The sequence below is a fragment of the Ananas comosus genome, linkage group 21 (genome assembly GCF_001540865.1).
Source record: "Ananas comosus cultivar F153 linkage group 21, ASM154086v1, whole genome shotgun sequence".
Lineage (NCBI taxonomy): Eukaryota > Viridiplantae > Streptophyta > Magnoliopsida > Poales > Bromeliaceae > Ananas > Ananas comosus.
Window position 1 is genome coordinate 1,810,895 of NC_033641.1, and position 15,201 is coordinate 1,826,095.

The 15,201-nt window shown below is 35.9% G+C and overlaps 1 protein-coding gene across 1 annotated transcript; it reads left to right on the plus strand.

Annotated features, from left to right (window-relative positions):
• LOC109726609 lies at window positions 8–15,201 on the plus strand (the record flags this gene model as incomplete). Its single annotated transcript, XM_020256317.1, is given in 11 exon segments — window positions 8–399; window positions 1,117–1,462; window positions 1,834–1,872; window positions 3,060–3,181; window positions 3,583–3,729; window positions 3,864–3,953; window positions 4,734–4,858; window positions 5,081–5,286; window positions 13,367–13,491; window positions 13,686–13,811; window positions 14,712–15,201. Coding segments are annotated over 11 exon segments (1,907 nt in total), but the record flags the coding sequence as incomplete, so codon positions are not given.

Here is a 15,201-nt window from a genome sequence, read left to right on the forward strand (position 1 = left end):
CCCCCGCCCCTCCTCCCCCTCAAGCTCCTCGCCCACTCCCTCCTCTCCCGCACCTACCACCTCCTCGGCTCCTTCCCCTCCCAGCGCGCCCTCCTCCTCCGCGCCCTCCACCTCCTCCGCCACTCCCCCTCCTTCCCCGCCCCCGAATCCCTCCTCTGGACCTGCAACTTCCACGCCCAGCTAGCCTCCGCGCTCGCCGTCGACGCCGACTACCCCGGCGCCCTCTCCTCCCTCGCCACCGGCTCCGCCGCCGCCGCCGACCTCCGCCGCGGAGACCTGCAGCTCTTCTTCGCCGCCTCCGCCCTCCACGTCCGCCTCCTCCACTGGGACGACTCCGACGCCGTCGCCGACGCCGCCCGCCGCTGCGCCGACCTCTGGGACGCCTTCCCCTTCGACCAGGTCTCTAAATTCTGCCCCCTTGGCTGTTCTCTAATCTTTTTAGCCTCTACACTTTTGCTCACTGTACATTTTAGAGTGATCAGAGAGATAACAAAAAAACAGATCAAAGTACATATAAGAATACATGCCACAAAATGATGGACGTGGGAATTGAACTCGGGGACTCGTGGAATGGAGGGGGCTGAGGAGCGGCTCTGATACCGTGTAACCCAAAAAATTAGTCTAGTAGGATACAGCTTAGGTATACTTTTAACACAAATCCTAAGCTCCCGCCATCTTGTGAGGTCGTGGGTTCGTTCTTCAGTATTCAATATGATTGCTTTACTCATATATGTTATGAATAAAGTTGTGATATAATTTTATAGCCGCTTTAAATTAGTTTAAGATGAGACTTTGAGAAGTTGGATATGAGAGTTCTTCTATAAAATTTCATATCGAGCGTGTATATCATTCGAACCTAAGTACTTGGGTTAGAAAGATCACCTAAGTTGTGTAGTGGCAACACAATAGATTAAATTCTGGCATTATATTTTGATGGGTTGAAAATCCTATCTTTTACCTCATACGTCAATTTCTCGCACCTTTCATATTTGTCATGCATGTGAACAGAGGTGTCAAATATATTTCCAGGCTATTTCCTATCAAAGCGTTTTTTATGGGTAACCTACACAACACCGGCTTCGTGCTTTGATCTAATTTGCTGATTATGTACTTCAGAGAGAGCATTGCCCCGGCTTGTTTTTCTACACCGAGATGTTGCAGGCCTTCTACCTGCTGAGGATTTGCGATTACAAGACTGCATCACTGCATGTAGAGAAGCTGGACACTGCCATGAAGAATGAAATGCATAAGCTTCGGCAGCTTAAGGAGATGAGCTCTGATGGGTGGGATTCAAATGATGATGATAAGTTGGTATTGGCGCCTCCGCCGATGGATGGCGAGTGGCTTCCGAGGAATGCGGTGTTTGCTCTGGTGGATCTTATGGTGCTCATGGTGGGGCGACCTAAAGGGATCTTTAAGGAGTGCGGGAAGCGGATTCAATCCGGGTTGCGATTGATCCATGGTATGCTCATGAATTTTTTGTCGAAACATTATCCTAGCTTATCTGTCGTTGAATTTTTTATTGTCAATATACTTGCAATGGCTAAAGTTAACTTATTCAATTGATATCTCTCATTGTCCTTGGATTGTCCTGCTCGTCTTTGCTCAGAAGCTCTTCTTTGGAATGATAATATATTCTAGTTCAGTAGCAATTGGAATAACGGGAGACTTTGCCCATCATTTTACTAGGTTTTTTGCTGTAAGCTTTCATTGCATAATTGATGTTTTCTGCTGTCGAGCATTGGGAAATTGGTGCTCTTTCACATGTCAATTTAGAAGTTCCTGTGCAAATTATAACATCTGTTGCTTATCTATCTCTTACATTTTTTGCAGAGGAACTTGGAAAACTTGGAATCCAGGATAGGGTAGCAGGTAAGCATTTCGGACAGTTTCACTGTGTGAGTTGCTAAGTTGGATAGATACTATAACTTTGGCCCTCCAAAGAATGGAATCTTATTTCTTTTGGCTGCGTTTGGTTCGGGTATAAGTAAGAATTGCTTATTTCTAGGGATAGATATAAGTTCAGGTATAAATAGGAACTAGACCAATTTTGCATTTGGATGAAAATTGGGTTGTTTCTAGAAATAAGCTAAATAGTGTTTGCATGGTTAGATGGAACAAAGGGAATAAGACTTATAATTTTAAATTAAAATTATTTTATCTAATTAATTAACGTCAAAATATTATTTAAAAATTATTTAATAAATTAATAAATTTATTAGCTATGAATATTGTATAAAATAATAAAAATATATTAATTAATTAAATATAAAAAATAATTTAATTTTTTAATTAGTTAGTAAATTATTTTAGCTAGAAAACTAGTAAAAAAATTAATTAGATTAATAGAAATATTAATGGTTGATCAATATAAATATTAGTTTATGAAAAAATACATTAAATTATCAATAATTAAATATAAATAATAAATTAATTAATTATTTTATTATTTAAGCCATAAATAATAATTTAAATATATTAATTAGATTAATTAATTATTTACTACCATAATTAAAATTATTTTTAGATTGAAATTAACCTTGTTCCCACCTGGGAACAAGCTTGTTCCAGGAAAAAGGGTGGAACAGCAGTTTCAGCCTTATACCAGCTTATTCCAGAAACTCGAGAAATACTGTTTTCGGGTACCAAACGCAGCGTTTGGGAACAAAGGGGGGTAACAAGGGCGTATTCCCCCCTGTTCCCGAACCAAACGCTGCCTTTGAGGCTCTGCAATATTATACTGGTTAGATAGTAAATTATTATCTATTTTATTTTGATCTGCATTTATATCCCTGCATGCTTAACTAAATATTGTTGGACGAATTAGTATCAGTGGGTACAAATGTTTTTTAAAGAGTGGCAATTTATTTCAATTTATTCATTGAATGGCATGTGTGAAAATATAGATTTTGCTGTGCATTTGTGTAAATAGATAATTAGTGGGGATATATTTGTCAAAATTTCTATTTTTTCAAGTTTACTCTGTTTTTTTCTTCTTTTGGTCATGTCAGTCTGCTTTTTTGATCATTGATCACGAGTGATTACCACATGCTCTGCAGAGGTAGATTTGCAACACTCTACTATCTGGATGGCTGGATTGTACTTGATGCTTCTAGTTCAGTTTCTTGAAAACAAAGTCTCAATAGAACTTACACGGTGTGAGTTTGTTGAAGCTCAAGAGGTAAATTTTTCTGAAACATCATTAGTCAAGTTTATGTAGAGTATTTCTTTGCTTTTCTCTTAAAACATAATTGATAACTATTTTCTGAGAATTGTTATAAAATAACTACAATGAGGTCTTAGATACTTCCATTCCAAAAGATATTTAATCGACTATAGAATAAACATTGATGCGATATTTAACAATATGCTGAACTGTGATTGAACTAGAGCAATGCTCTTATTAACATGCTTCTTTATGTGTGGAAATTCTTAGGAACGGCAACAATAACTACAAACATTAGTCTGAACTAGCGGGTTCTTTAAATGATCCCTTTTCTATATTCAGCTTTGAATGTCAAAACTCTGTTTTTAAAGCTTATCGCTTATGTGGCATGATTGTTTTACCTTGCTATTTTATAGGGGTTAGTAGAGATGAAAAGATGGTTTGTTCGTTTTCCGACTATTCTGCAAGGGTGTGAAAGCACAATTGAGATGCTTAGAGGACAATATGCTCATTCTGTTGGTTGCTTCCAAGAGGCTGCTTTCCATTTCATTGAAGCTACTAAGGTCTGTATTATCATTTTTAATTTCTTGCTCCTAAAATTTCTTCTTTTTTTTTTTTTTTTTTGTCGGTGCCACAAATGAAAACTGAGATCATTGGCTGACCTTCTGCTCTAACTAGAATATGCTAGTGATTTCAGCTGACCGAGAGCAAATCGATGCAATCTATGTGCCAAGTATATGCAGCTGTCTCTTACTTATGTTTGGGTGATGCAGAATCTTCTTCAGAGGTGAAGTCAGTACTTGGGATAATAAAAATAAAAATATAAATAAACCCTTGTAAAGTTGTCTATTTACACGTCCCTGCAAAATCTGGATTTGCATATATGTACTTCAATACTTAATTCTTTTATAAATAGGTCCTTGCACTTAAAAAAAGGCCCTGTTAAAAAACTTTTTCGATTACGAAGCTAATTTCTTCCCAGAATTGGGGGACAACCAATTTATAAAAATATTTTCTAATGAATAAAGTGCACTTTTGAGGGTTTACAAGGGTGTGTGTGTGTATATATATATTCCAGCTACTATGCTATCAATACCACCAAGTGCTTGGTGCTATCTAGTTTTCCGCCGTTAGATCTACCCTATATATATATATATATATATATATTCCAGCTACTATGCTATCAATACCACCAAGTGCTCGGTGCTATTTAGTTTTCCGCCGTTAGATCTACCCTTTTGACTATTTCCATCCGTTTGATCATACTATTCAACCAACCACCTATTCAATCCTAGGAGACCACTGTCATCCTAACCGCTTATCCCTTCATCCAAGGGCCGAAAACCTAATTGCACCAATGACTTGGTGCTATTAATAGTATAGTAGCCTAGTTCTATATATATATATATATATATATATATATATATATATATATGATTTTATGGAGATATATATGCAAAAGCTCCAGGATACAATTTATATTGATTTCTGGTGGTTCTTTACCAATCTCTGCTGTTCATCATCCAGCTTACAAGTACCTATTGTCTGGGCATTTATGTCTTTGTAGGCGCTAGATTTAATTGGACCGGTTTACAGAGTCATGGATTCCTTTGTTGGAGTGCGAGAGAAGACATGCATCATTTTTGTTTATGGACTTCTATTAATGAGACAGCATAATTTGCAAGAAGCAAGGTAGGCATCAGATAGATTTAGATGTTCATTAAGTCATATTTTCATACAAAACTAAAAATGATTGTTTTACTATATTAACTTTGTTATTCTTCACAACCCGAAATATATCTGGTTATAATGTATCTTAGTTATAGTTGGACTTTGGTTGGTTAAACAATGAATATAATTCATTTTAGTTTCTGTTTAGCCGTTTTAAGCATATTATGCTACAACATGATGCAGGACTCGCCTTGCCAGTGGCTTGAAAATAGCCTATCAACAACTGGGTAATATTCAACTTGTTTCTCAGTACCTAACAATTCTTGGAACACTAGCTCTTCAACTGCATGACACTGGACAAGCTAGAGAGATATTAAAATCATCCTTGACATTGGCAAAGACACTTTATGACATTCCAACTCAAATTTGGGTTCTATCAATTCTTACAGGTTTGCCTTTTTCTCTGTAAGCCTTCTCTGGCTCATCCTGGTTGCCAAGAAAGTTGATATTCTGCCTTTTCTTTTTCCCCTCTAGCTTTGTGATTGTCATTATTGTATGTAATGGTTGTGATTATTTTTATATGTCTTCAACTGGCAGGTCATTATATATATATATAGGGTCCGGCTACTATACTATTATGAGGACGATCGCTCTCGTACTCATAAATTGTTTTCGATGATAGAGCTTCCGAATCGACGATCCATACCGTTAAACGTTATTTACAGCATTTAAAACTTCTAGAAATCAAATTTTATAATTTTTCGACATCATTTACCTTACAATCAAGAGGTCACAAATTTGACAATTTTTAATGGCCGGTATGGGATACTTGCTAATTTAACGGTGTAAAAGAATCGGAATTTGTTGAATTTTTGATAGAAAATTNATATATATATATATAGCTCCTAGGCTCTCGAAAGTACAGAGGCCTCCGTGCTTGTAAGTTGTTTTTGATGATGGGGCATCCGATTCGGCGATCAGCTCCGTTAAACATGATCTACATTATTGAAACTATTTAGAAACCAAATTTCATAATTTTTTAACTTCATTTGCCTAGTGAACGACTAGGCTCAAAATGAACGGCTGAAAATAAAAATCTCACAAAAAATAGTGTTAAAAGACTCAAATTTCAAATCGGAAGTATTGTCCTTACTCTTGATTTTAACTAGAATTTTCTATTAAAGTTTCATGTAATTTATATTCTTCTGCACCGTTGAACTTTAAAATGCACCACATCGACCGTTAAAATAGTCATTTTTTAGACTTTTTGATCACTTGGTAAATGATGTCAAAAAATTATGAAATTTGGTTTCTAAATAGTTCTAATAGCGTAGATCATGCCTAACTGAACCGATCGCCAAATCGGATGCTTCATCATCAAAAACAACTTATAAACATGGAAGGCTCCATACTTTCGAAAGTATAGGAGACATACTATATATATATATATATATATATATATATATATATATGAATTGAGCTCCTATACTTTTAGAAGTAGCAAGTCATTGATGCTTGTAAGTTTTTAGCCCTTGGATTAATAGATGTGCGGTTAGGATGATGTGGGCCCCCCTTGGGTTGAATGGGTGGTTGGTTGAATAGTATAATCTAACGGGCGAAAATGATCAAAGGCGTAGATCTAACAGTAAAAAATTCACAAGCACCAAATGCTTGGTGCTTTTACAAGCACCATAGCCGGACTCATATATATATATATATATATATATAGAGTTGTGCTCCTATACTATCAATAGTATAGGGACTCTTATACTATAGTGTTTTAAACCATTAGATCGGCTTTGAGATTCGTGCACAGATTTGAAGTTTTAAATGAGATGAGGAGGGATGGAGCAACTTAACACCGTTAACAAATTAATAAATAAAATAGGAGAGAGAATCCCATTTCATAATTCATACCACTCTCTCTCTCTCTCTCTCTCTCTCTCGAAATCCCAACCTGAAACCTCTCTTTTTTCTTTCTCTCTCTCTCCACCCCAACATCTCTCTCTCTCTTTCTTTCCCATTTCTCCCAGAGGAACTCATCTCCCACCATCTCGAGCTCTCCCTCCCTCACCCCGCTCCTTCCCCCCGCCCCCACCTGCCGGCCCCACACGCCGGCGCAGCTCGTGGACGCTCCAACCCTAGACGCGTGCGACACTGCTCCGCAAAGCCCTCCAAACCCACCTGCGGACATTGCCTGGACGCCGCGGCGACGTTGCTCCCCGACACCCTCCAAATCCAAGGGCACCTCATGCTCGATAAATATGACTTGCATAGTAACAACCACCTTCAATTATTATGGAATACTCGGCATCAATGGGCTCCTGTATTTTTGAGGGACACTTTTTAATACTCGGCATCAATGGGCTCCTGGAATACTCGGCATCAATGTCATATTTCCTATCAACCATTTAATATAAAAAAAAAAGAGAGAGAGAGATGTTGGGGTGGAGAGAGAGAGAAAGAGAAAGAGAGGTTTCAGGTTGGGATTTCGATCGAGAGATAGAGAGAGAGAGAGAGAGAGAGAGAGAGTGGTATGAATTATGAAATGGGATTCTCTCTCCTATTTTATTTATTAATTTGTTAACGGTGTTAAGTTGCTCCATCCCTCATCTCATTTAAAACTTCAAATCTGTGCACGAATCTCAAAGCCGATCCAATGGTTTAAAACACTATAGTATAAGAGTCCCTATACTATTGATAGTATAGGAGCACAACTCTATATATATATATATATAGTCTGGTTGGGGTGCTTCTAATAGCACCAAGCACTTGGTGCTACCGAGTTTTTGGTGGTTAGATTTACCCCTTGGACCATTTCTGTCCGTTAGATCATACAATTCAACCAACGATCCACTCAACCCTAGGGGACCACTATCATCCTAACCAAATTTCCCTTCATCCAAACTTAATAACACCAATGACTTGGTGCTATTGGAACTACAAGGATTTAAGTGCCATGGCACGGGGTCGTGCTGTAAATTTGCTGGCACGGTATGACATGGTGTGTGCCAGACAGTGCCGATATGTGCCGGTCACAAAAAGTACATGTGTGCTGACATATAATGGCATGAAATATTTATTTTCTTTTGCAACAAGATACTCTAATTGCTTATTATGTATCTGTACTTTTGAATTTTATTAGGAAAATTATTGATTAATTTAAAGAATATAGAATTTTAAATTGTGCCATCGGTATGGGGCTATATTGTGCCGATATCTAATGCACGATACAATATGGTGGATACGACCTGTCCCGATGGGCGCATAAATCTTTGATTGGAAGATATATTATAAGGTTTAAAGTACCATGGTACGGGGGCGTGCCGCTGTTTGTTTGGCACGGTATGGCACCAGCATGCTTCCGTGCCGACACATGGTATGCTTGCGCACCGATGGATACACATGACTAAGGATTTAAGTGCCGTAGTATGGGGTTGTGCCGGAAACTTGCCGGCATGATACGACATGGTGGGTGCCGAACCATACTGATGTGTGCCGGTCAAAAAAATATATTTGTCGACACGTAATGGTATGAAATATTTATTTTCTTTAACAACAAAATATGAAAATTATTTATTATGTATTTTTATCAAATCTTTTGCACTTTGTTGAGAAAATTACTTACTAATTATAAGAATAGAGGGTTTTGAGTTGTGCCATCGGCACGGGAGCTGTATTGTGCAGATATCTTGTTGGCATAATATGGCACGGTAGATACGGCTCGTGTCGATGGACACTTTAATCTTTGCGCATGACCTTTTGCTGGCACGCTTTGGCACGGACTTATTTTAGTTTTTTTGGTTCCAATAAGCTCTTATAATATTATTTTAAAAGATTTAATCAAATAATTATGAATATTTGCCTTGTATAGCTTACTATACTCATCAATTGATATATTTGTAAGCTTTATTGTATGTAAAATATAACTATATCTGATGCAGAATAGAAATTTTTACAGGTTAGAATTTTTAAAATGTAAAGACATCTTCTTTTTTTTTCTTTCTTTTGACCATATTAGTTTTTCTTTTATAAAATACAAAATTTTTTTTAAAATAATTTTAAAAATTATTTGAAAAAAATTATTTTAAAAAGTATTTGAATAAAATATTTTTTAAATAATTTTTTCAAAAAATTATTAGATCTATCAAAAAAATTAAGTAATAAATTATATGACAAATAAATTAAATAAATTTAACTATCAATTGATTTAATTTAGCTTTTAATTTTATCAGTATTTTCAATCTTCTAATGCAAAAAAAAAATTTTATATTTGATGTGCCTCAAAATTTGTTTATTGAGTTTGATTTTGTTCCCCTAATTCGTCAAAAGTTTTGCGGTGCGACAAATTTTGATAAAATAATTTGTGAAGAAAAAATAAATGTCTGTTGTGGAAGCGAAGGGCTCGGGCCGATAGGCTACCATACTATTAATAGTAGTGAATCCTTGGTGCTATTAGGTTTTCGGCTCTTGGATGAAGAGATGTGCGAATAGGATGATAGTGGTTCCTTAGGGTTGAGTGGGTGGTTGGTTGAATTGTATGGTCTAACAGGTGGAAATGGTCAAAGGGGTAGATCTAACGGTGAAAAACTTGATAGCACCATGCGCTTGGTATTATCAATAGTACAATAGCCGGACTCTCTCTTTCTCTCTCTCTATATATAATCCAACTACTATCCTTTTAGAAAGACGAAGGCTTTCGTTCTATCAAGTCGTTTTAGATGATAGGGATTTCGAATTGATGATCGGAAGTTGATCTAGAGTCTAGAAACCAAATTTCATAAATTTTAAAAATTATTTACATAGTGATCTATGAAGCACAAATACTTCAAATTTTATGCCGTATTTAGATACATATCGGTTATCGATACTTGCTCGAAATGTGTCCGATACGGGAATAAAGTATCCGGCATTTTTAAAAAATAAAAAAAATATCGGATACGGTTCGGATACGTGGGACACCGGGGGGATACAGCCAGGTTTTTTTTTGGTCTAAAATGATCGGAACTCAAAATTTTTCGAGAAGCCCACATTCGAACCCATTGAAAATAAGAAAAAGAGAGAGAAAAATGTCAATCACTTTTCAATTTGTCATTTCTTCTATCTTTTTGCTTTTGAATGATTGAAGGCGCTCTCTCTCGTTCTATCTCCACACAGTATTAAGCTATGGTTTAGTCCTTTACCATTTCTTTTTTACTTTTTTTTCATCTAATTTGTCAACTAGCACTAATCAACAAAGGCCATAGAGAATGATTTTTTTTTCTTCTGTTAAATTAAATAGACTTATATGTTGAATAGCTAATTTTCTAGTTTGTGCGACTAAATATTTATTGTTATTATTTAATCAAGTTGGATGACAGTTGGTTAATACTTTTGAATTATTATTACATATGATTGATTATATTTTTTTATGAACATACGTAGAACAATTATATAAGTTAATATATATCAAAATATATTTCTTATTATAATCCTGATATCCTGATTTATCTTAATATATCATTACATATAATCAACATATATTTAAATATATTTAAAATAATATTTTATTCAAGTATACTCCGCGTATTGTATCCTAAAAGTTTTAGAAATTGCCGTATCACCGTATCCGTATCGTGTAGTATTCGTATCCCCGTATTTGTATCTGTGCAACATAGGTAGTAATTAAAGGTTCACAAAATCGATAGTTTTTGACGGCCTATTTGAGCCATGCTTGTTTAACGGTGTAGGGTAATCTAAACTGCTTGAATTTTTGATAGAAAATTCTTTATATTATTTAGATAACGTTTAATAATTTCAATCATGATTTGAGAAAATCCCACCTCTATTTTAACATGGTTATTCCTTTTTGACCGTTCACTTTTCGACTTTTCGATGGATTTGATAATGATTTTAAAAAAAATTATATTACTCGGTTTCTAAATATTTCTACTAGTGTAGATCAATTTTAACGGTGCCGATCATTGATTCGGAATTCCAATCATCCAAAATGACTTGATAGGACAAAGGCTTTCTATCCTCTTATGAGGATGGTAGCTGGACTCTCTCTTTCTCTCTCTCTCTCTCTCTCTCTCTCTCTATATATATATATATATATATACATAGAACTAGGTTATACTATTAATAGCAGCAAGCCATTGGTGTTGTTAGGTTTTCGGCCCTTTGATGGAGGGATGTGTGGTTAGGATGATACTGGTCCCTTTAGGGTTGAGTGGGTGATTGGTTGAATAGTATAATATAACGAGTGAAAATGGTCAATGGGGTAGATCTAACGACGGAAAACTTGGTAGCGCCAGGTGCTTGGTGCTATTGGTAGCACCTATATATATATATAGAGTTGAGCTAGAATACTATTGGTAGAAAACTGGGTCCATTGCTACCAATTTGTGTTCGATAATGGAGCTTCCGAATCGACGATCGACACCGTTGAACATGACTTAAACCATTAGATGTATCTAGAAATCAAATTTCATATTTTTTTTGATATTGTCCTCTTGTGCATCAAGTGGATACAAAATGAATGGCTAAAAATAAATATCCTTCAAAAAGTGTTGATAGGATTCTTGTAATAGAGATCAAGAGTATAGATCATGGATTTAAGTGCCGTGCTACGGGGTCGTGCCGAAAATTTGCCGGCGTGGTACGACACGGTATATGCCGGGCCGTGCCAATGCGTGCCGGTCACAAAAAATATATGTGCCGACACATAATGGCTTGAAATATTTATTTTCTTTAGCAATAAAATATTCTAACGGTTTATTATGCATCTTTATCAAATCTTTTGAACTTTATTGAGAAAATTACTTACTAATTTGAAAAATAGAGGGTTTTGAGCTATGCTATTGGCACTGGGGCTGTATCGTGTCGATATATTGTTGGCACGATATGGCATGATAGATACGGCCTGCGCCGATGGGCACTTATATCCGTGGTATAAATTTTATTTAAAATAGTGTAACGAATTTTCTAACCAAAACTCAATTGATTTAGTCTCTTTACATCGTTAAACGAGCGAACACCAACTATCAAAATTACAATTTTTGCAATCCTTTGATCATTAGATTAATGATGTCGAAAAGATTTGAAATTTAATTTCTAAATACTTCAAGTTGTATAGATCATGTCCAATGGTGTCGATCGTCGATGTGGAGTCTAATTGAAAAAAAATCGGTAGCAACAGAGCCCATTTGCTATTAATAGTATCCTCGCCCAACTCTCTCTCCCTTTGTCTCTCTCTCTCTCTATAGTCCAGCGGAATACTATTGATAGTAGATGAATAATGTTTACTATGAACTTTTTAGCTATTGGATCAATAATAGTACCTCCACCAAATAGTAAACTCTAGGTATCTAAGGGATAAAAAGTAAATATCAAACAGTATTTCTCTACTATCAATAGTATTGTAGCCCCACTATCAATAGAGAGAGAGAGAGAGAGAGAGAGAGAGCAGGACTGTTGTGCTCTTAGGAGCACAGAGGCCTCCATGCTCCTGAGCCGTTTTCGATGATGGAATTTCTGAATCGACAATCAGCTCCATTAGACTTGATCTAGCGTATTTGAAGTTTATAGAAAATAATTTTTGCGGTTTTTTTATATCATTTACCTAGTTTTTTTATATCATTACCTAGTGATCGAAAGGGTTCAAAATCAATAATTTTTAATGGTTGATGTATGCCGTTTTCAAGTATAATGGTGTAAAAGTATTCAAATCAAATGAAATTTTGTTACAAAATTCTTTATACTATCTACAACAAGATCAATATTATATAACGGCGTCAATTCAGAAATTCCACCATCGAAAATGGCTTAGGAGCACGGAGGCCTTCGTGCTCCTAAGAGTGTAGCAGCCCTGCTCTCTCTCTCTCTCTCTCTCTCTCTCTCTCATATATATTATATGTCCTGTGAAATGGACACTGATTTTCTCTACTACTTTCACGAATATAAATTTTCTTATATAACCCTTCATAACTTAGTATATAGATGGGTCCTTTTTACTTGTGAAAGTTCACACTCTTAAAAAAGCTTTTTGTTAAAAAAAAAAAAACTAACTAAACCCATGAATTGGATTATTTCCGCACGAAATATAGGGCATATATATATATATATATATATATATATATATGTATGTATATGTATCCCTGTTAAATGAACACTTTGGTTTTTCTTTACTAGTTTCATGAATGTAAATGTTCCTATAGACCCTGCATAACTTACATATGCCCTTTTTACTTGCCAAAGTTTTTGTTTCTAAAAAGCTTTTTGTATTTTTTTTTTTCTTTTTTAAACACTAGCTTAACACATGAATTAGATTATTTTGCAACTTTAGGGCATTTTTTAAGGAATTGCACTTTGCCTGGTTATGTACACAATTCATACTTGAGAGGAGCAAGTATGTAACTATATGATGTTGCAGCTACGTATATTCCCGAGCCCCAGTCTTCAGTTTTCTGTTGTTATGAAGCTTCTTGGATGAGAAACTGAGCATGAATTATTTGGTGCATGTTAGTAAGCAGCTTACTGTTTTTTCAGGATTGTATCGAGAGTTGGGAGAAAGGGGAAATGAAATAGAGAACTCGGAGTACGAGCAGAAAAAGGAAGATGATTTACAGAGGAGACTCGCAGAAGCTCACTCGTCCAGTCATCATCTTGCGCTGGTACGTGAGAGAAAAGATGTTCTCATTTTATAAATGTTTATTTCGGGTTAAATAATGGTTCTTGCATCAAAATGTCATCTTCTTAATCTTAATCTAGGTGTTGGAGCACTACCGATATAACCTCGGAAATGGCAAAATCCTAATTCATGCTATTATTATCCTGAATAATAACGTAGAAGTTGTTATTTCTCTAGAATATATGCACGTTGAGAAGAACCATTTCAGATAACCATGAGCACATGAGCCTAAGCTGCTGGCATTTTGCAGGCGCCCGTTTTACTCGCAGGTTGGTGCCAGGTTCGCTGGTGGTTGGTAAACATGTCAGTTCTTTCTTTGAGGCTTAGTTGTTACTATGCTTTTTTGAACCCCATTGTCCAGAAAGGTTTTGGAAGGTTACCCTGCAGCTGATGTATCATTTTACAAGATAAGACATCGGCTGAAAACTGGGATAAAGCTCTTTCATATTTGGCATTTACCATTGTTGATTGTTGCGCATTGTTTTGATAGAGAGAATTAGTCGTAGGAGAAGCCAGCCATATACTGTTCAGTTAGAATAGATTTTCGACATTTTGTTGGTAGTCGCTACGTGACCGTGATAGGACCAAGTGACATTTGAATATCTTTTGAAGAATATTGATTGCCACTTACTGTTCAGTAAAGAATATTGATTGCCAATAAAAGATTTTTAGTTTCTAGATATTTGAAATAGTTTCCACCATATCTAGCAATACGAATCATCAATAAAGATGCAGGCGTGCGCACATGTACACAAACACTTGTACACACACACAAACACACACACACACACACACACACACACATATATATATATATATATATATATATATATATATATATATATATATATATATATATATATATATATATATATANTTAGTATATAGATGGGTCCTTTTTACTTGTGAAAGTTCACCTCTTAAAAAGCTTTTCTTGTTAAAAAAAAAAAAAACTAACTAAACCCATGAATTGGATTATTCTCCAACTGAATATAGGGCATATATATATATATATATATATATATATAAATGCATTTATGTATATGTGGGCCAACAAAGTGTTACGCGTTTTATAAACATCTAGATCTTTCCCCAAAAGAACACTTCTGCTATGATACCCTCCTGTATCAGTCATTCTAGTGTAGAAGGCAGATTGCTTTTGTTAATGATTTCATCTCTTGAAAGTTGGAAATTGAAATGCAGATAGAGAAGGCGAGGTTCAAAGCTCAGCCGCTGCACGAAGTTGCCATGAAGCGAGCGATCGCGGGCCCCTCCACGAAGGTTGATCTCGACATCCCAGAATCCGTCGGCCTCCCCGCTCCTCAACCAGTGGCTTCAGCTTCAAGGTTACGCGACATGGATTCAGTAAGGCGTGGTAAAAGGAAAATATAGGAAGAACGCTTTTTGAGGATCTTACTATAACGTGAAAAAAAACAAATTGGCGATCCGAACTATTTAATTTCGATCGGTGATACTCCAGTTTGCTGCCGAAGTTATTTGCCTCGAGAAGCGTCGGCGCATTAATCGTATCTTTTGTATAGTGAAGAAGAGCTTTGATTCATTAACTGTTATGATGCATTGTATATTTAGCAGAGAAAATAGTTTTGGTTGTTGCCACCATCTGTGAATTTTTCTCTCTTTTCTCTGGGTAAAAGCATACGGGGAAACCTTAAAATATAGGGGTTTTTTTGCT